The 20,692-nt window shown below is 40.2% G+C and overlaps 2 protein-coding genes across 3 annotated transcripts in view; one reads left to right on the forward strand and one right to left on the reverse strand.

Moving 5' to 3' along the window:
* Window positions 1-720: 720 nt before the first annotated feature.
* Window positions 721-13,852, forward strand: DHRS7C (dehydrogenase/reductase 7C). 2 transcript variants are annotated; one of them, XR_004499794.1, is made up of 8 exons: window positions 721-891; window positions 1,373-1,528; window positions 6,036-6,148; window positions 7,822-8,032; window positions 8,296-8,388; window positions 10,106-10,261; window positions 10,716-11,948; window positions 13,752-13,852. XR_004499794.1 is itself a non-coding variant. In XM_015645291.3 (7 exons), the coding sequence occupies exons 2-7, from the start codon at window positions 1,375-1,377 to the stop codon at window positions 10,922-10,924; spliced, it is 912 nt and encodes a 303-aa protein (XP_015500777.1). In that variant the 5' UTR covers window positions 721-891; window positions 1,373-1,374; the 3' UTR covers window positions 10,925-11,868. The 2 variants fall into 2 exon arrangements, 1 of the variants encoding a protein (XP_015500777.1); XM_015645291.3 differs by lacking the exon at window positions 13,752-13,852 and having other exon boundaries at window positions 6,060-6,148; window positions 10,716-11,868.
* The window catches only part of GSG1L2 (GSG1 like 2), a 13,170-nt gene continuing 5,081 nt past the window's right edge, over window positions 12,604-20,692 (reverse strand). Inside the window, exons 3-5 of the mRNA XM_015645292.2 lie at window positions 20,115-20,267; window positions 17,800-17,911; window positions 12,604-14,997 (exon numbers count right to left, since the gene is read on the reverse strand). Coding sequence (XP_015500778.1) covers window positions 14,742-14,997; window positions 17,800-17,911; window positions 20,115-20,267 — 521 coding nt within the window. The 3' untranslated portion in view covers window positions 12,604-14,741. The remainder of the gene's footprint in view (window positions 14,998-17,799; window positions 17,912-20,114; window positions 20,268-20,692) is intronic.

A 20,692-nucleotide genomic window follows, 5' to 3' on the forward strand; every position in this document is an offset into this window, starting at 1 on the left:
ATCCTTTCCTCAAGGGGTTGGTCTCAGGTTGCCCAGAGAGGCTGTGGCTGCTCCATCCCTCAGTGTTCAAGGCTTGGAGCCTTGACCCTGGGTGGGGTTTGGGTGGGATCCCAGTGGTCAAGTGGGAGCTGTCCTTGCCCAAGGCATGGGAGTGCAACAAGATGAGGCTTAAGATTCTTTCCAACCCAAACCATTCTGTCATTCTGTGGTTCTATGAACAGCTAATGTCTCCACAGGAAATGTGAGATAGATGTAAATGTAAACATGGAAAGTGGAGATCATCTGCCTTAAGTTGGAATGGTCCTGAAATTGCTGGGAAAGGGACAGATCTGTCTTGAGTGGAAAGCAGCCCCTGGGAGCACAGGATGGTCTGTGATGCACTGGATCCCCAGGCAGCCTGCTCAGACACCTTGCCCTGACACATTCATTCATCATTCCTATTGCTGCACTGGGATTATTTCAAGTGGCAAATTCTTTATGCTTGGTTTTGAAGACCTGTTATGGCATTTACACAAATGTTTTGTTGTGTGAGGTCACTTGGGGGCAAATCACAAGAAATTGAGACATCATAAACAGCTGCAGTGGAACAGAAGGCAGAAGAAGGGGTGGTTCTTTGTGCAGGTGAATTGATACTGTGCAAAGAGCTTTTCTGTGGCTGCCCAGGCTGTTGGGGAGATAGGTCAGGCATGCAGATCTCACTGGACAGGCTATATTTATTCTGGCACTGCCTCTGTCACCAGGCCATACATAGCCACTCTCAATCAGGGCAAGCAGCCTCGACAAATCAGTGCTCTGTGAAAATGGAAAAGGATCTTAATTAAAGCCTTAATGCAAAAGTTTACAGAAATACCATAGAATGCTCTGTCTGTACCTGGAGCCTTCATAGCCATGGTAAGTGATGGTGTTTTCTCTGTCTTTTGGAATAGAAAAGACTTCTATTGTGAGTTTTATCTGAAATTTGGATTAAAATTTGTTTTTTAATAATAACAATGTCATTAAAAGTTCAGTGTTTATTTTATGTTTTGCCTCAAGGCAGAATAGAATGTACATACTTGTATACACACACACATATATATTTGTGTATTTTATTATAGTCTTGCCAACATACAGTAATTTTGCATAAAAGGAATCCAGATTTGCCTAGACCATACAAAGATGAGGAAAACAGACAAAGGAACAGTATTGCCCTGTTTATTAAATAACAATATTACACCATTGACTGGAAAATAACCTTCCTACTGTTTCAAGTTGCTGCTTTGGCATACAGAATTTCCTATGTAAAAAAAAAATAAAATTGTTTTTTTAGATAGGAATACTTGAAAAATAATGAATGTGATTACTGTACTCTCATGAGATCTTTTGTTTCCCACAGCCATGGGTATCTTTTCTATCCTTGCTCTACCGCTGCTTCTCTTAGGGATCAGTGGAATTATTTATATTTACCAGTCAGTCAGGTGGCTGCTGTCCAAGTCAGCGGTGCAGAACAAGGTGGTGGTGATCACAGATGCCATCTCTGGACTAGGCAAGGGTGAGTTGTCTCATTTCTTCTCTTGTCAGAGAACAGAAGCAGAACAGAGTGACCCTCTGGGTGATAACCATGCACACGGTGCCTTGGATGTATTCATAACTGGCTGGATGAAGCACAAGTTAATAAATACATTTATAAACAAATCCTATGATTTTTAAGTGTACATTTTTAGCCTCAGCCTTGGGAACCACTGGTGAGCTAGTAGGAGCTGCAGAGCTTTGTATTTATTTAATTCAGTAGAAGGAGAGGGTTTCTATGAGCACTGAGTGCTATTTTTAGCATGTTGCTACTGTAAGATCTCATTACACAGGCTGTCAGTGCAGGGTAGCTGCTTAAACAGATGCCACCTTACTCTTTACATGTTCCTTTTCTGCCCTTAGAGACTTCAACAGTTCCTGCTTCTTGTGAACAGCAATGCTCACCCCTCTGTCTCTATTTGCTTCCCTTCCCCCTCTATCACCCTAATTCCTGCTTTTCTCTTGGCATCCTCCAGTTCTTGCAGCTGGGCTGCCCTGTGTGACTTCAGAGGACAAGGAAGGGCGATGCCTTGGAGTGGCCAGCTAGAACAGAGGCCAGACAGTCAGAGGATAAAGTGGGTATTTATTAAAGACCTTCAAAAAATTCACCTTGGGCAGTCAAAGCCTCCCAGGGGCTGCACCCAAGCTGGGTGATGGTCATGAGGTTTTCAGGCAGAAATAAGTTTGGCCAATTTGCAATCAGGGTTTAATCCTTCAATTCCAGCTTCAGGTAATGAAGTCATATTCCCCCACTTTGATTTATCCTCCAATTCACTTTTGTTTGTGCTTTCTGGGGCCTGAGGCTGTGGTGTGTCCTTGGATCTCAGGCCCAGAGGGATTGTTTGGTCTGACCAAAATGTGAGGACAGCAGCTGACACTCTGTATGCGGTTCAGAGTTATGCACTAATGCAGTGCAGGACATGAAAAATAGAAAAGCTAAAAGCTGAATCAAGAGTATGCAATAATTTGTCTGTTTAAACAGCTGATGGCCTGGGTGGCCAGCCACTTACCATCTCTAGTCCAGAGGAGGTCACAAAGATGACCAAAGGGCTCTACTGTGAAACAGGCTGGCAGAGAGGGGCTGTTCAGCTCAGAGAAGGGAAGGCTCTGGAAAGACCTTAGAGCCACTTCCAGTGCCTGAAGGGGCTCCAAGAGAGCCAAAAAGGGACTTTGAGCAGGGGCCTGGTGTGACAGGACATGGAATGGTGTCCCATTGCCAGAGGGCAGGGATGGATGGGATATTGGGAAGGAATCCTTCACTGGGAGGGTGAGAAACCCTGGCACAGGGTGCCCAGAGCAGCTGGGGCTGCCCCTGGGTCCCTGGCAGTGCCCAAGGCCAGGCTGGACATTGGGGCTGGAGCTCCTGGGACAGGGGAAGGTGTCCCTGCCATGGCTGGGGTGGCTCTGGTTTGTGGGGCACTGGACAGGCTCCCCATGAATGGGCACAGAGCTCAAGAAGCATTTGGACAATTCCCTTGGGCACAGGGTGGGACTCAGGGACAATTCCCTGGGGCACAGGGTGGGATCCTGGCCTTGGTGCTGGGCTGCACTCTGATCCTTGTGGGTCCCTTCCATCACAGCAGGTTCTGTGAATCTGTGACCCCTCTGGGTGAGCTGGAGGAGAACAAGCCCAGGCCCTGACTGTGCCCTTCTGCAAAAGTTAACCCTCTTCTGCCCAGAACCAGGACATTTTATTTCCATTTTTTTGGATAGAGGCATGGTTTAGAGTACTTCCACTGAGACTGGATGTATTGTAGAATTATATGATGTCTGGTTTTCTAGCTAAAAAAATCTCACTTGGAGCAGAAATATCATTGGTGCTGAATTTATTTGGCTGTGTCATCAACGTAAATCTTGGAATCTTCCAGTAAGAAAGAAAATTTACTGAACATTTCTCCAGCACTGCATGAACCCTAGGGAATATTTTCCTAATTTCAGCTTCCTTATTATTCCTCTTTTTCCTTTTCTTTTTTTCCTTTTATTAATGTTTTTTCCCTCTGGGTAGCTGTTACCTGTCTCTTGAGACAAGAAAGGCAATTGTGTATTTGTGGTGCCTCCCCACTCCTTTTCATGTAGATGAAAAATGAGGTAACTCAAAGCACTTCTATTTTATTACCCTAAATATTCCTGTGACCAGTATCCCATAGGTTGACACTGGGATGTTATTTGCAATCTTGAATGATTCCAAATAATGCAAAATTAACTTTCCACTCAGGCATAAGTGATGGCCATTCATTCAAAGCTTTAAAATACCAGCTGTGTGGCCAGCTGCTGTGGATGTGGGCTCTAAGGAATCAGCCACATTCTTTTCCTACATGCCAGAATTTCTGGACTAAAGCCAACATTCATCAAAGTTAAAAAAGAGAAACAAATCGATGGTGATTGAAGATGTTTTCAGTGGTTTGTGGTTGTTATTGAAACCTTGTTCCTGTTTCTTCTGAGTGCAGTAACTCAGAAAAGTACAGGGAAGTTCTAGAGGAGAACATTGCTTTCCCTTTTTACCTTTATTGCTGTTCACATAGAAGTCTTTATCTCATTTTTTTTTTCACAAGATTGCCTCAATTGTTGGAAAATGCTGCTATATTTGTTCTGGAAAACTCTTTTGGGCATTAAATTAAAAATCCTTCTTTGCTAGAAAAAAGAAAAAAATAAAATGGAAGGTGTTCATAAAACTACTGCTGTAAATAATGAAAAAGATTGCTTAAATAAAAGCTTCCAGCTGCACAAGTTTGCAAAACTACCAGGGTGGATCCATAAATAATTCCATGCAGATATTAAGAGCCTAACATGATAATTTAAGAAATCTAAAATGGTTAGATTAGCATAACTGGATTTCCTGTGGGTACTGAAATCTGAAGGAAATGTTTCTTGGAGGGCAGCAAACCATCACACCAGGCTCCTTCTGTTCAACAAAGGAGCTGAGACAAACCAAACAGGCTGGCAAGGCACTGCAGGACCGTGTTCCTGTTCTTCCCATGCTGATTGTCAGGTGGATTTAATTAGGGACCAGACAGGTCTTTTTGAAGAAAGACCCAATCAGGAAAAAATAACTTCATTTTCAATCATATGAGCACACAAACTCAACCCACTGCCAATTAACTCTGGCTGCACCCAAAGCAGACCTCTGGTTGCATCCTCAGGCCTATCTGCAAGGATTTATCTATTCTGAGAAAAAACCAACAAAGGCAGGCAGTTGTGAAGCTTTCCTGGTTAGGAGGACAGCCTTGATGGGTTCCTGGACTGAGCATCACTGTTTCAGTTCAGCTGAGCTTGAACAGGCACCTGTGGCAGCCTGCAGCTGCCAGAGAGATCCAAACAACACTGAATTCCTCAGGAAAGCCCATGGGGTTTCTACACTTCATGTTTTTAAACACATTTCTCTGCTCAGACAGACAGGATGGTGAGGAACATATTCTCCCTCAACACCACCTAGAGAGCAGACACAAGTCTTTGAGGTGTTCCAGCCTTGTGTTTCAGAATTTAGCTTGGATATCCCCACCAAGACCTGCACTGATGGGTTGGTTTCAGTCCTGTAGCCAGTGCTGAGTGGGGTGAGGGGTAGCACTGATTGCCAGTTCCTGTTGTTATTTGAGCTCCCACAATCAGAAATGCACTGTCATAATTCACTTGTGTAAAAAAGGGAGAAGAATTCTCTGAGATCTGTCTTAAATTGAGGTAAACTCCTAGCTTAGAATATGTCTGAGTGAAGAAAATGCAGTTCCAGCCCTGCATTCCCAAAACTTTTTGGTGCTTTTCTCAGGAAGGCTTCAGGGAATGCAGCTGAACAAACTGGTCCCTGATGCCTCTGCTCACTGGGGAGGTTTAGGGCTCAGGGGATGAAGGTTTGGGATGGATTACATCTGGAGGAGAGGGTCTTTTGGAGAAAGGATCTCTCATGGGGGCTGCACCAGGGGACCAGTGAAAGCAGGTTTACCTGTATTCCTGTTTTTCAAAGCTGTGGGTGAGTTCTGTGTTGCTCAGGTTCATGCAGGTGGCACACAGGGCTGGCTGGTTTCTTTATAGAGCAGCAGACATGAAGCTTTGCAAAAGATGCAGTTTGTATTTTTATGTGTAGTTTTATTTGCAAGAGTGTCTGGGAAGGATAGAGAGAAAATTTTTTCTAACTTGATCTCATAATCCAATAACTGACATAGTTATTTCTTAATTATTTTTTACTAAATCCTACTACTGAGCAGTGTCATTGTGCTGTACTATTAACTATGCATTATCCCTTTCCATTAAATTTAATTTATTCCTCACCTATGTACTATTACAAATCAATCCTTTCTTTTTTTTCTCATATTATTTTGGAATTAATTATTTCAAAGCACAGATTCAACACCCTTAGCAAAACCAGCATCCCATTTCAAGCAAAATAAACAAAACCAATTTTCTGCTATTGTAATTATTTTTAAAATATAAATATATTAATATATAATATTTATTTATTATATAAATAAATATATATTTTTAATGTATTTCTCTCCTAGAATGCTCTCGTGTGTTTCATGCAGGAGGAGCAAGGCTGGTGTTGTGTGGCAGGACATGGGAAAAGTTAGAAGCCCTTTATGATGCCTTAATTAGTGTGACAGACCCCAGCACGGTAGGTGTTCACAGCCTGGGATAAACCTTGCCTGGGGACAGAATGTAATTTTAGATCCAGTAAAACAATGTACAAGAAATATGATTTTCTCTCTGTGGTAGCTTTGGTCACCCAGGTAATAAAACCAAACACAGCCCAGAGAGACAGAGAAAGAAACACCTTTAGAGCATGGTGCCACAATCCTGCTCTCTGGAGCTAATCCTGTGAAGCATCTGACTGCTCCTCATCCTCCAGGAACATCCTGAGTGTTCTGAACAAACCACCCAGCTAGAAATCCTCAGCAGAGGAATTTGCCTGATAATTTGGATGAAAGGGATCCAAAGGCTTCATTCAGTGTCAGGAAATGCCATCAGATTTTTAATATAATTATTGTGCTCAAGGAGTGGGAGATAGGTCTAAAGATCAAATTCATTTTGAGCTTCACTATTTGGGGAAATGTCCCAGGTAGAAGGGATTTGGAGTAAAAAAGGAACATTATCTTTTCCTCATGGCCACTGGCAGTGGGCATGCAGGAGTGCCCCTGCTCCAGCTTTCTGGCAGGTTTTTCCTGAGGCTCATGGCAAAGCTTCTCCTCTGTGACCAGCACAGAGCTGACTCATTCCAGGGCACAGGTGTTCCTGAAGGCATCACATAAATTTTGCAGCCATTGTTCATCAGACCTACAAATATTTGTGGGTTTTTTTTGCAGTGGGTTTCATTCATCTGCATAAATAACCACAAAAGTATTGTGCTCATGTTAGACTGTACAGATTCAGCTAGAGAAAATATTAACTATGATTAAGGGTTCTGGATTACATTGTCTAAGTCAAGATAAAAGTTCAAGTCATTCTTCTGTCCCACAGCTGACAAAATGTGTTTTTGCAGAAATCATACACATGTAAAGTCCATTTGTATAACCTAAAGCAAAACAAACCATTCCTACCTTCCATGTGTCCCACGTGTATGCAGCTCATCTCTCAAAGCACTAAACCCCAGTCTCTTGTCAGCAAAGGGTTCTTCCCAGAAAGAGCAGGACTTGAATTGCCAGGAGTCACCCTTGTGTCCATTTTCTGTCTCCACTGATGACAAGAGAGACAAAACTCACAGGGAGCTTGTCCAGCTGACCCTTCCCATGGGTTCTGTTTCCTCTGAAGTTCAGTGTTTGTGAATCCCATCATCACAGGACCACAGGATGGGTTGGGTTGGAAGGGATCTTAAACACCACCCATCCCACCCCAGCCATGGCAGAGACCCCTTCCCTGTCCCAGGAGCTCCCAGCCCCATCCAGCCTGGCCTTGGGCACTGCCAGGGATCCAGGGACAGCCCCACTCCCCTCCCTCACAGGGAAGGATTTCCCCAATATCCCATCCAGCCCTGTCCTCTGGGAAGCCATTCCCTGTGTCCTGTCACTCCAGGCCTTTGTCCAAAGTCCCTTTTCAGCTTTCTTGGAGCCTCTTTAGGCACTGGAAGGAGCATTAAAGTCCCCCAGAGCCTTCTCCAGGCTGAACAAGCCCAGCTCTCATTGCTGAACTATCTTCTGTCTAGAGCCAGTTAAACTTAAAATCTTAGGTTTGCATGAGAATGACAAAACCACTTTCAAGGTAAATTCATTTACAAGACAAGGAAACAGAAATAGAAACAGAAATACAACTTTATATAACAAGTACCATTGAAATGAGTCTTTTGTTTATCAGACCTATGCACCAAAGCTGATCCTGCTGGACATCACAGACATAAGCTGCATTCGAGATGTAGCTAAGGAAATCCTGAACTGCTATGGCTGTGTGGATATACTGATCAACAATGCAAGCATGAAGGTGAAAGGAGCAGTGCAGAGCATTTCACTGGAACTTGATAAAAAGATAATGGATGCCAACTATTTTGGACCTATAACGTTAACCAAAGGTATTTTAATTTTGTTTTTCTTTTTTTTTTGCTGTTAGCACTTAAAGCACATTGACAATTAAATGGGTTAATACTGCAACCAGCTCTGCATGTAGAATTCAGGTGAAGTCTAGAAGACAATTTCCAGCTGTTGGAATTTGCAGTATTGAGATAACCTTCACTGAATCTGTGTTATTTACACAAAAGCTGTTGCTTCTTTTCACTAAATCCTTTCAGCTCTTTTACTTACATGGTTCTTTATTGCATTTCTCTTTTTTTTTCAGCCATTCTTCCTAACATGATCTCAAGAAGAACTGGCCAAATTGTTCTAATTAACAGCATCCAAGGGAAAATAGGAATTCCATTTCGTGCAGCTTGTAAGTTATACATTGCAAAAACATACATTCTAATGAGGAGTCCATGACACTCATCAGAAGTTATTAAAAGTGCAAATTTGCATCTAAATTCAGTATTACTACAGTATTTGGCTGGTTTTTTTTTTTCTAATTGGAACTCAATTAGAAATAGTTAAAATACTACCTTTGAAATGTAACTGCTGCCTAGGGGACTTGAGAATAGGATGATAAAAAAAGTCACAGTGAATTTTAAATATATATATATAAAAATATATATTGTATAGTTAAAATCTATATCTGATCTAGACTTGTGCATATCTATAGAAACCTTCACAAAGAGTAGTGTGTAAATATAAAATATGAGTAGGTAAGAGCTACTGCTTTGTGAAGCAATAATGCATTTAGGTGTGGGAGTTTAAAAGGAGATGTAGGAATTGCTTCCTGCTTGGCTTTCCAGAAATTTTTTGAGGTCTTTCATCCAAAACTCCTAAGGAATTGAGGCTGTTCTGAATTATTATGGAAGGTCTTTGCATTAATAAAATACAAAAAGAATGGACAGAAAATAGAGATGTAAATAGACATTTTAAACTTAGGACAGATGTAAACAGACATTTTTAGCTTGACAGAAAATCAGAGTGTGTGATGGGCTCTGCATTTAAAAGCCTCAGAATTGTGAATTATAGTCTCATGAAAGCAAACTACAGTGACATAAGCTGTAAGGACAGCAGCAGAAAAAATAAATTAAAACATGTCTTTATGTCTTTGTAAATCTATGCATAAATAAATTTATAAATCCACACAGAGCCCACATCTCAAACATGGTGTGCTGTTCTGGTCTCCCTCCTCAAAAGAACTGCAAAAAAGTCTCAGAGAGGAAACAACAGATTGCTGTGACATCTGGAATGTTTCCCATCTAGGGAACAGACAGTGGTGGCAAGATAAACTGCATGTGTGTAAAACATAACAAGGAGAAGAGCCTGAGAAAGTTTTTACAATACCCCTAGCAATATTTCTTTGCTTGAAATGAAGCTGCCAGGAGAAGAGATGTCAGAATGAATGCATGGAGAATCATCTCTCTACTCCCAGAGCCCACCTGCCATTGCCCAGATATGCACAGGTGGATTTTCTCTGTAAACTGAGTCAAATAAAAGTGCTCGAGCACTTTGCAGTTCTGCTGCACTGAACACAGTTCTGTTTGCTGGTCAAGTTTCACATGTTATCATCTTATTCAAATTGTTCTCAGCAAAAGCCTCTAAAAGGAGATTAAAAAGTCTTGACATTTAGTAACTTTAAAATTCACTTTAGCATTAGAAGTAGCTGAGATTGCTGCTGCAGGGCAAAGCCCAAATCAGTGCACAAAGCATGAAGAACACTGCATTCCAGCAGTGGACATGAATTTCACTGCATTTCATGGATGTGTTACAGTGTGAGGACTCATCTCAGGGACAATTCCATCCACCAAAGACATTTTTGAACTGTAGAGATCACAGAATTGTTATTTCTGTGCTGTTTCTGACTGGGAAATGCAGACATGGGCTGAGCCTGTATGCACAATTATTCTGTATAGATAATTTCTTATTGCTTGTTTTAAATATGATAATTTCACTGAGTGAAATACTTCTTTTGCATTTTGGTTCATCATTCCATGCTCATTTTCCCTAACATTGGTACTTTATTATACACCTGCTGCCTTGCAATCACTTATCTAAACATGCATATGTGTGCTTTTTACTTCTAGATGCTGCTTCCAAGCATGCTGCTGTAGGCTTTTTTGATTGTCTTAGAGCTGAAATGGAAGAATTTGATATTTCTGTCAGCACTGTGAGTCCAACCTTCATCTGTTCCTACCATCGCCCACCAGCACCAGGCAACTGGGAGGCATCCATTTGGAAATGTAAGTTTGGGTGGATGAAGATGAGGCACATAAAGCAGGAGGGAGGCTTTTCCAGGGTGAAAAAGAAAAGGAAATATAATGGAAATGACAGAAAGCAGCAAAAGAAAAGAGGTATTAGGGAGGTAAAATTAGCCTGGTGAAATGAGGAGGAACGTGGAATGAGACAAGGTTATGTAAGGAAATCAATAAAATAATAAATAAATACACTGGGGCATCAGGAGTGGAGGGGGAGGAGAGCATGAAAGGTCCAAAGGATTGCTCCTGCTCTTAAGGACTGTAAGGATTTTACCTCAGTTATAAAAGGGTCTTGGCCACATACTGATGGGGAGAATGGGGTGGGGAAGGGATTGAAAGTGATTCACTAGTTGTGTATCTTTTTAACACCATTCCCTCTGTCTGTCTGTCTGTCTGTCTGTCTGTCTGTCTGTAGCTCTCACTCCTCTCTCCTTTACAGTCTTTTTCAGGAAGGTGTCCTATGGTGTGCACCCCGTGGAGGTGGCAGAGGAAGTCCTTGCCACAGTGAGCAGGAGGAAGCAGGAGGTGCTCATGGCCAACCCCATCCCCAGAGCAGCAGTTTACATTCGGACATTCTTCCCCGAGCTGTTTTTTGCCATTGTTGCCTCAGGGATTAGGGAAAAGCTGAAGACAGAAGAGGAAAATTGATTTTGTTCAGTTATTTTCCTTGCTTTTGAGCTGGGAAAAAAAAAAAAAAAAAGTTTTTTGTTTTGAATGTTTTGAATGTTGGTGACTTGTGCTGCTTGCTGTGAGTGGAACAGTGCCACTATCACACACACATATTCATCTGTAAAGCTTCTGCTCCTCTGGTTTTAGGGAGTGTGACAATTGGAACCAAACTGCTCTTGCTGCTGCAAGTCCCTCTGCTCATATAACTTCAGATCCAGCTCACTTACATGTCTCATTCATTGATAGAATCACCAAACATGAATGGAATTCTGAGGGCAAAGGAATATATCTCATTTTGCAGGGACGTGAAGCTTCTGCTGTGTCTCTGATTGAATTGCTCTGGATTCAAGGAACCTGACTCAGGGAGGTAATTCACCTCTGGGCTGAAGGGGTCAGTCCCTGCAGCACCTCCTGAAGCTGTTTGCTGTTGTAGCTCTGGTTTTGTGACTGTGCCTTAACTGGGAAGTCAAACAATCACTTGTTCAAGATTTTCTTGGTCCTCAGAAGAACTCTCCTGTTTCAAACCAAGGGGCACTTGCTGTGATCTCAGTTAAATTTGTGTCTTTACCTCAGCAACAGCCAAGTCCTCCACATTTCCATAAGAGCAAGGTGCAGAATGAGCAAAATTCCATCAGTGAAGGATCAGACACCACAGAACATCCCAGCTAAACATGAATCAACATTGTCTGTGGCTGCCCCACCCCTGGAAGTGTTGATGGCCAGGCTGGGTGGGCTTGGAGCAGCCTGGGACAGTGGGAGGTGTTCCTGCCATGGCAGGGGCTCGGAATGATACAGGTGCTTTTTAAGGTCCCTTCCAACCCAAAGCACTCTGATTTCTGTGATTTCCATTATTTTTTGCTGTAAAAAACAAGTGGATTACATGTTAATAAATAATCCTTCTGCTCCATTTTAGATGTTCTAGAGATCAGCAGAAATTCTTCACACAATTTCCCTTCAAAACAGTGAGCAGTTCAAGGAGCCACAGTAGAAAGCAGTGAAAGAGGTAAAATAACACCTGTATCCTATCAAGAAAGTTTTATAAAACAGATGTATTTTTATCTAGGAAGTAGAAGAATGTTGTATCTTAATGATTTTCAAATTCCTAAAATGTACTGCAGAGAAGGTAGGACTGAACTGGTCTCCATTTCTGCTGGAGCAGGACAATGTGCTAAAATTACAGCAAAGGAGATTTACAGGGACAGCATTTTCTGCTAAGAATAGTTAAGCACAAAGGACAAATTGCCACAGAAATTTTCAAATGCCTGTCTTCAGAAGCATTAAAGAAGAGATTAATGGAACATCTGTAAAAAAGCAATGTAGCTTTAGTTTATCCTGCCTAGAAGAAAAGAAGGATTAGATGACCTTTTAAATGGGTCACACTTTTCTCTAATTCAGTGGCTTTTTCTCATCTTGAAGATGAGGTTCCTCCACTGGCATTTCAGATTTAATAATTTTTTTTTTCCCTCTGGGAAAAAATATTATTTAATCTGAAGTTTTCTATTTAATTTATAGATCTCTTTTTCACTGTCTCACCTGTGGATATGTGTTGCACATAAAAAATATTATCATGAGAAAAAGAAATATTCAGATGAGTTCAGGATAACAGGAGTTTCACCCCAGAGGTTTCCTATGACTACTTTAGATCTGTGTCCTTGTGCCACAGGTGTCTGAAATTTACTGAGATGCCACATTCATCAAAATTGATTTGATCTAATGAATCAGAGTAAAAATGCTGCTGTTATTCCTCTGCTTTCAAATAATGTGGTTCCAGGGCTTACCAGGTATCAAAGTTAAAATAAAGGCCAGAATATGAATTAGTGGCTTACAAATAGAGATAAAAAATCTTGCATTTCATTAGGTGAATTTATTTACCAGATATCCAGCAGAAGACATACAGCTTCTTGAATGGTTAGCATGAAAAAAAGCAGCTTGAGATTTAAGAATGGATCTGGACAAATTCTTACTGCACAATTATCTAAAAAGCTCTTGCCCACCTACAGCACTTTGTATGCACACAAACCAGTGTAAGAAACAATCCTGAGGAAACAGCATATGGCAGAGACTGTCAGGCTGTGTTAGTAACCTGCAGGATAAGAAAAAGAATAAATAAAAAATGAGGCTGTTATTTAAATTGGATTTTTCAAAGGATTTGTAGGCATCAAAGAAGTATGTTACTGTATGGGGTGTAAATTCCTCCATGACACCCAGGAATAACATGAGATGGGTAAAAATCTATTGCAAAAAGAGTTAGGGCTGACAAAAATCAGAAAGTCAGATGGAATCAGGAATAATTCCTCTGTCAGTGAAGGTGATGGAAACATATCCATGACAAAGAAATGTGTGAAACAAGGGGAAGGAATCAGGATCTTGTGTTTTGGTCAAGGGATTGAGACTGCTTCTAACAGAGTGGGCACCAAACTTTCTAGTGACTGCTTTGTTCCCCTGCTGAACTGAAGGTGGCAGTTTCAGAGCACTGTAAAGGATAAAGAAAGACTTTTCTAAAGATTAAAGAGGAAATCTTATTGCTATTGCAGCCACCTAGTAGGATGGTGTGGGGAATGTGGAGCCAGATCCTTCTCAGATATGCACAGTAGAAGAAAGGAAGGTAATGGACATGAACTGGAACACATGACATTCTGATTTGATATTAGGAGATCATTTTTCTACAACTGCAGCAGTGCAGCTTTGGGACCTGTCAACAAGGTCAAGAAATCTCATTTCTTGAATATATTAAACACACTCAAAACCTCTCCTCTCTTACCACTAATGGTTTTCTTCTGACTTAATGATGCTTTTCTGTTATCAGCTCCACCTTATCACTGGCCATTACCTGACCTGTTACAAATCCTGCTGTCATAACAAGCTCAAACTGTATTTATTGCCTGAATAAAGAGACAGAAGGGTTTTCCCAAGTCTCAGAGCTGCTCAGGAGGCTGTGTAACACCTCTGCCACCAGAGCTCACAAGAGTTTCCCAAGGAGGATTCACCTACAGTGAAGAAAAGCTGGCACATGGCTCTGATCCATGAGGAAGCTCCATGTTCCTCATCTCTGATGATTGCAATCATTTCCACCTCCACATCTTTAATGTGATTATAGATTCTTCATCTGTAAATGTATCAAATCAAATCAAATCAAAATTTGATTCTTTCTGACTCTGTTGCCAGGATGATTCCTGGAGAATTCCATAGGTGAGTTGTGTCTGTCCACAACCATGTATTTTTCAGATTTCAGTTTGTTTTCTCATGAATCTTCCAGATTTCAGTTTGCCTTCTCATTTTAGGTAAGTGTTTACAATGAAAGTCTGTTTCCTCTATCAGCCTTCCTTTCCCAGCAAACCCACCATGTGTACTCTCAAACCATAAACTGAGGTCCACAGATTTTCTTGGAGAGATTGTGCCTTTCATAACAAGAAATTATTCCAGCCATGCACCACATGCCTGATTTACTGCCCTGCTTTTCATGGGTTTTGGTCTCAGGATGGGATTTTTTACAGTCTTTTTAATAAAGAATCAGGGTGGAGTGATGTTCTAAAATTCTAACAAACTCACTCTCTCTGGCCATTAGACACTGCTTAAAAACTACAGCTGTGGGGAATTGTGTCACTGTTGTTAACTGAACTGAGACACCTCAATCTTCTTTTCCAACACCAAGACTTCCTTGAAACAACCACTGAAATAAATATTTTTTATTCAGAAAAATAAATAATACTACACATTGATACATTTTCTTCATTAACACAGTTTCATTTGGATCTAGTATTGTAATTTACAGGATGCTTTGAGATCTGGTTCAGCTTTACAGGACTGAAATGGTGGCCAGGTGCCTCAGGCTTCGTAACGCGTGTGCAGGGTCATCCGTGGGGTTTTGGAAAGAGTTCACATACACATTGCAAACTTTCTCTGGAGCTGTGTGCTCAGGAAACTTGTACTGAATCCTAAAGCTCCTTTCCAGCTTTTTTCTTTTGTGCTTGAATTCCAAGATGGTTTTTGTGTATTTATTAATAGTGGTGACAGCTGCAGCCATACAGCAAGCGAAGGAAGTCCATGCAAGGCTAGAAACAAAAAAAACAAAATTATCAGAAATTAGCTGGACATTTTGATATTTGATTTTATTTTTGAAAGCACTGCTTATGTGTATGGTTGTGTTGGTGTGTATTAGGGAAAGATGAACAGGCTAGGTGAGGAAGAAATACTCTTGATTAATGACCATTTACTGAGTTGGCCTCCACATATTTGTTATAATATCTACATTTAACATTCCTGTTTAATGAAACATCACCTCCAATTTCTCTCTATAAGCTCCATTTGAGCTTTAATTCTCTATTAAACTCAGAGCTCAATATCAGAAAGGGTTTTTAAAAAAGAATGAGGAATGCATAAAAAGTTAAAAGGTGCAGATATTAGGAGCATAAATCTCACAGGGGACACTGAGGAAAATGTGAGTTACCCAAAAGTGTTAAAAAGAACAGAAAAGGCACTATTAAATAGCAGGGTAAAGCAGGTTCAGAGCATTGAAATGTATTCCTAAGAAAATGAGTGTGAGAAAGGAAAGGACATCAACTCTGAAATGTTAAAAGCAAATCCCCAAGGAGACAGAACTTAAAAAAAAATATATTGAAATACAATTAATTCAAAATGTGTGAAATAAAAACAGCATGTAAAAATATGGCCACATGAGCAGGAATTGGAGTTCACAGTGCAGGAACTTGCTCTTCAGTAGCTTTCTAAACATGCCAAGGTTACAATTACCGAAAGAAATGTGCCTTGGTGGAGAAATCAGTTTAAGAGGTTCCTGTTTATCTCACCTCTCCTTCAGAGCTGTTTGTAAACACATCCTTGATGATGTGTTTTATATCTGTCATTTATATATTTAATATAATTTTAATATCATTTTATATGTAATTTATATTTTTAAATAAATCCTTCCCCACCCACCTTTCCCCTGTTCCTCTCCCAGTATTTTTGGCCAGGATTGATCTCTAGGGTGATCAGAAATCAGATGTGTTGACAGAATTTGAGGATGGTGGACTATGGCATGGAGATGTGAAAGGCTCCCAGGAGCCAGAAGGGGAGAAGCTTGAGCAGTGTTTGCTCCTCACATCATTCAAACCACACCCTGAGTGAGCCTCAGGTGGGGACAGCTGTGGGAAAACTCTTGTAAAAGATAAATGGCATCAGCATCCCTTCCTCTCTTCCCATCAGAGGAGGTTTCCATGGGAGAGCAGCTGAGGGAGCTGCAGATGAGGGCTCTACAGCAGGAAGGGAGGGGCAGGTGTGGGATATGAGAAGAGAGACAGCATTGCATGGAAGGGACAAAAATACTGAAACCAAGGGAGACCTCTGGGGGGAAGGTGTGAGGGCCCTGTGTGTATGGCTTGCTTTATTTTAAGATTACTCTTTCTGAATAAATTCACTAGATCTCCTAAGACATGTACAGAATGATGTAGATGCTACTGTCGCCCTGAAAACTCAGCTTCTGATCTTGCTAACATGGTTTTCTAAACACTTTCCCAGGACAGTAACTGTAAACATAGATATGTGAACATTCTTTCTGTTCCACATCTTGTGATGGGCATTTCTCATGGCCAGTGCAGTGAGAAAGTGTTATCCTGACCATCCCATCCCTGGCCGTGGGCAGGAGCCTCTAAATACTGGGAGGAAAAATAAACTTTCTCTTCTTTTCACCACACCTTGACCTGTGTCCATGTGATCTATTCATCTTCAGTGGCAACATGCTACCTAAAGCTATTTTCCAAGGTTTGAACCTTCCTGCCCTGTGCTGGGCACTGGTGAGGCCGCAGCTCGAGTGCCGTGCCCAGCTCTGCTCCCCCAGCTCAGGAGGGGCTGGAGATGCTGCAGGGACAACAAGGCTGGGGAGGGGTCTGGAGAACAAGTCCTGTGAGCAGCGGCTGAGGGAGCTGGGGGTGTTTATCCTGGACAAGAGGAGGCTCAGGGGAGACCTCATCACTCTCTACAACTCCCTGGCAGGAGGGGACAGCCAGGGGGGTTCGGGCTCTTCTCCCAGGGAACAGGGACAGGACACAGCCTTAAACTGTGCCAGGGGAGCTCCAGGCTGGAGATCGGGAATCTCTTCACAGAAAGGGTGTTTGGGCACTGGAATGGGCTGCCCAGGGAGGCGGGGGAGTGACCATCCCTGGAGGTGTTTAAGGAAAGCCTGGATGTGGCACTGAGTGCCGGCTTTGGCTGATGAGGAGGTGTTGGGTCACAGGTCACGGTGATCTCAAAGGTCTTTTCCAGCTGGGTTAATTCTGGGACTGTGAAACGTTCCAGATCCAACACTCTGCAGCACAAATGTGACAGGAAAATACCAACCCAAGTGACTGAAGCTGGAAGAGTTTTAAACAACTTAGGCAAGACAATTTTCCTGGGAGATGAGGATGCTAAACCTGGGTTTGGTGTGTAGGGAGAAGAATTTCTGCTCAGTGTAGAGCATTGTCTCTGTCCTGTCTGAGGAATGGCAAACACAAACCTTGCAAACTTCACATTCTGGGCAATAATTTAACACATCATTTAATTTATGACACATAATTTAAGATTTACAAGAGGCACACTTGGTTACTGAACTGCATCCTCAGAAGTGAAATAAGGTAAAGCCATTGTTTATAAATTAGGTATATTATAAATTAGGTATTCTTATATATATAAATTCTTATATTAGGTATATAAATTTATATAATTTATATTATATATATGTCATTTATATTATTTCTATAATATAAGAATTATATATATCATTCCTAAATTAGGTTATATTAGGTATATATAAATTCCTTGAACATAGGGTGAAAGTGACTCAGATGTAATGGAAGAACCAAATATAAACCAGTTAATACCCATAGGACCAGCCATAATCCCAAGTGTGAGGTCTCCAGTCTTCAGGACCAAGATTTACAGTCATCTGAAATACAGTTGTGTACATCATGTGAGCAACCATGCCCAGAAGACCTAAAAAATACAATATTATAAAAACATTAGAAAATGTAAATTGAGGACATTCTTCTTTGTAGCTGTCCCTTGAACTCTTGAAGAATATTTTATGAAGTATCTGAATTCTACAGAGAGCTCAAAGGTATTGGACATTATCATTTAAGTGTATTTGAAATGTTGTCTATTTGTACACTTGGTTCTCATCCTCTGAAAACTTCCTGGTAGTGTAATCCTGATTTATTACAGGAAAATATTGCTCAGCTGCCTTGCACAGGACACATTTCCCATTTTTCTGTCACTGAGTGGAAAGATTTTGAAAGCCATGCAGGTCTCTGCCCTCTCCCAGTATCATCTGGGTAAATGTATTATCTCCTGTAAATGCAGCCAGATTTATCAGGTGAATGAAAAAGTGGACAAACACCAGAAAGTACTGAAAATCTGGGTTATGGAAGAGGCTGATGCTGAATAATTTAATTTGCATTGCTCAGATAGAATCAAGTATATGTTGTACAAGAAATTGCATCTTCATTCCAGGTTAAGGCAACTAAATTTGGTTTATACCTACAAAATGATTCATACATAAATTTAACAGCTAGGACAAATGTTCTTCCCTTTTTTTTAGTATTTCAAGAAATTTTATTCATAGAGGTAAACAGAATATCCAGGATAAACTTGCTGCTTCCTCTCTAGGTCTGCTTAATATTTTACAGGCCCAAACCAAAGAAATAATATTAATAAAAGTGAATATTTGTGGTTATTTGGATTATTGTAGGTGGCAAAACTGCCTAAGGAGTTCAATAAAGCTCACATCTCTTTCTCTGAAAACAGACATGTCTGTGGATCGTGAGGTTTGGTCAGACACAGGAGAAATGGGGATTTTTTGAGCAATAAATGGAACTGGTAATAGAGATTTTTAACTGCTTGGACATCTTTCAGGGAAATCTTTAAGAAGAAAGGAGATAATCCAATTACAGGCAGGAAAGGCTGGGGACTGCACTCAGGGAACTGAAAGAGCCATCTTCACTTGTAAAAATTAAATGCAAAGAGCAAGGAATTATCTTCTCTATTTTTTCCCCATTATTGTGATCAAGAGTTTAATGAACTTCATTTATTTACCCCCCAAAAAAGAGATTGGTGAATAAACTAAATATGTGATTATGTTTAAGAGGAAAAAGTATAACAAAAAAATCTTTAATTCCTAAGAAAAGGCACAAATGCATGAACATTAAATCCAGAAACATTAGGATCAGGATAAAAGCTGAAAATTTTGGCAGAGAAATGCAACCTTGAGATGAATTTTTTGCCATCTGTCTGACTTGCAGTTAAATGTCATAAAAGATATGCTATCACCAAGTATAAATCACTCTGAACACTCCAGAACATATGAAGCAGAGTGGCATGTGCTCCACAAGAAATTCTAGTAAATAAATTAACTGTAATTGCTTTACTGCAACATTCCTCAGTAAAAATTCTGAAATACAGATTGAATCTTTCAGGTGCCTTCAGAAATCTCTGGTCCAACCTCCTCCTGCTCAGCAGATTATAAACCAGATAATTCAGAGCTGATTCCTCAGACTGGACTAGGGAAAGTTCTCCCAAATTGAATTTGCCTAAAATCCAAAGATTAAATAGCACTGGATTATGTGTGCAGAAAATGGAAGAAAATTTTAATGACAGTTCTCTATTAGCAATTACCCAAGTACATTCTTCTCCCTCATAAAAGTGCTATTTGAGTTTGACTAGCACTAATTTTATATTTAGCATGTTGGAAATAAAAAATCAAGTTACTTAATACATTTTATTCATTAACACTGTTTCATTTGGATCTTGTATTATAATTTGCAGAATGCTTTGAGATCTCTGATATCTGAAATAAAAAATCAAGTTACTTGGAAGACTACTTTGGCAACCAACCTGACAATTAAATGAAAAATGATCAAATTAAAACTATTAAATTAAAGACAGCAAAAGCCACAAGCACAAAATTCAAACCAGACCACATGAAGAAATAATTAATTAAAAATCATATTTTTCCTATAAAATTTAGCCTCACTTTGTACTGTTAGCATCTCAGTAGGTATTGTAAAGGTTTTGAAGCTTGGGCACTTCAAGCCCAAGTGAATATTGGCTTGAATATTCAATTCAATTGATTAATTAATTGATTAATTAATTTTCAGATGGAAGAATGTTCTGGGTAATTAAAGGAAATGCTTGGCTGTACCTGCCAGCACGGTGACCACTGCAGAGAAGGCGTTGATCTTCAGCCCATCAATGACAGAGCTGTAGTAGCAGATTTCCACTGACATTAAAATGTTCCCAGTCAGGAGCAACACGACGTAGAGCAGCTCTGCTACAATAGACAGCCATAAAACCCCTGGAAACCAAACCAACACACTGCTACTGTCAGCAATCATTCCATATTCCCACCATTTCCTTCTCCATTTGGACTGTTCACACAAACACAAAAGGCTGTGAGGATGCTGTGATAATGACAGCATCTGTGGGAGACTTCAGTGGCAATGGATACCCAAAATTATAATTATTGTATTATTGGAATTATATTATTATTTTTATTTTTATTTTTATTTTTATTTCAATTATTGGAATTATATTATTATTTTTATTTTTATTTTTATTTTTATTTTTATTTTTTATTTCTATTTTTATTTTTATTATTATTATTATCATTATCATCATTATCATCATTATCATTATTATTAATAATATTATTGCTATTACTATTAATAATATATTATTATTATCATCATTATCGTTATCATCACTATCATTATTACTATT

This window comes from Parus major, chromosome 18 (assembly GCF_001522545.3).
Source record: "Parus major isolate Abel chromosome 18, Parus_major1.1, whole genome shotgun sequence".
Taxonomy (NCBI): domain Eukaryota; kingdom Metazoa; phylum Chordata; class Aves; order Passeriformes; family Paridae; genus Parus; species Parus major.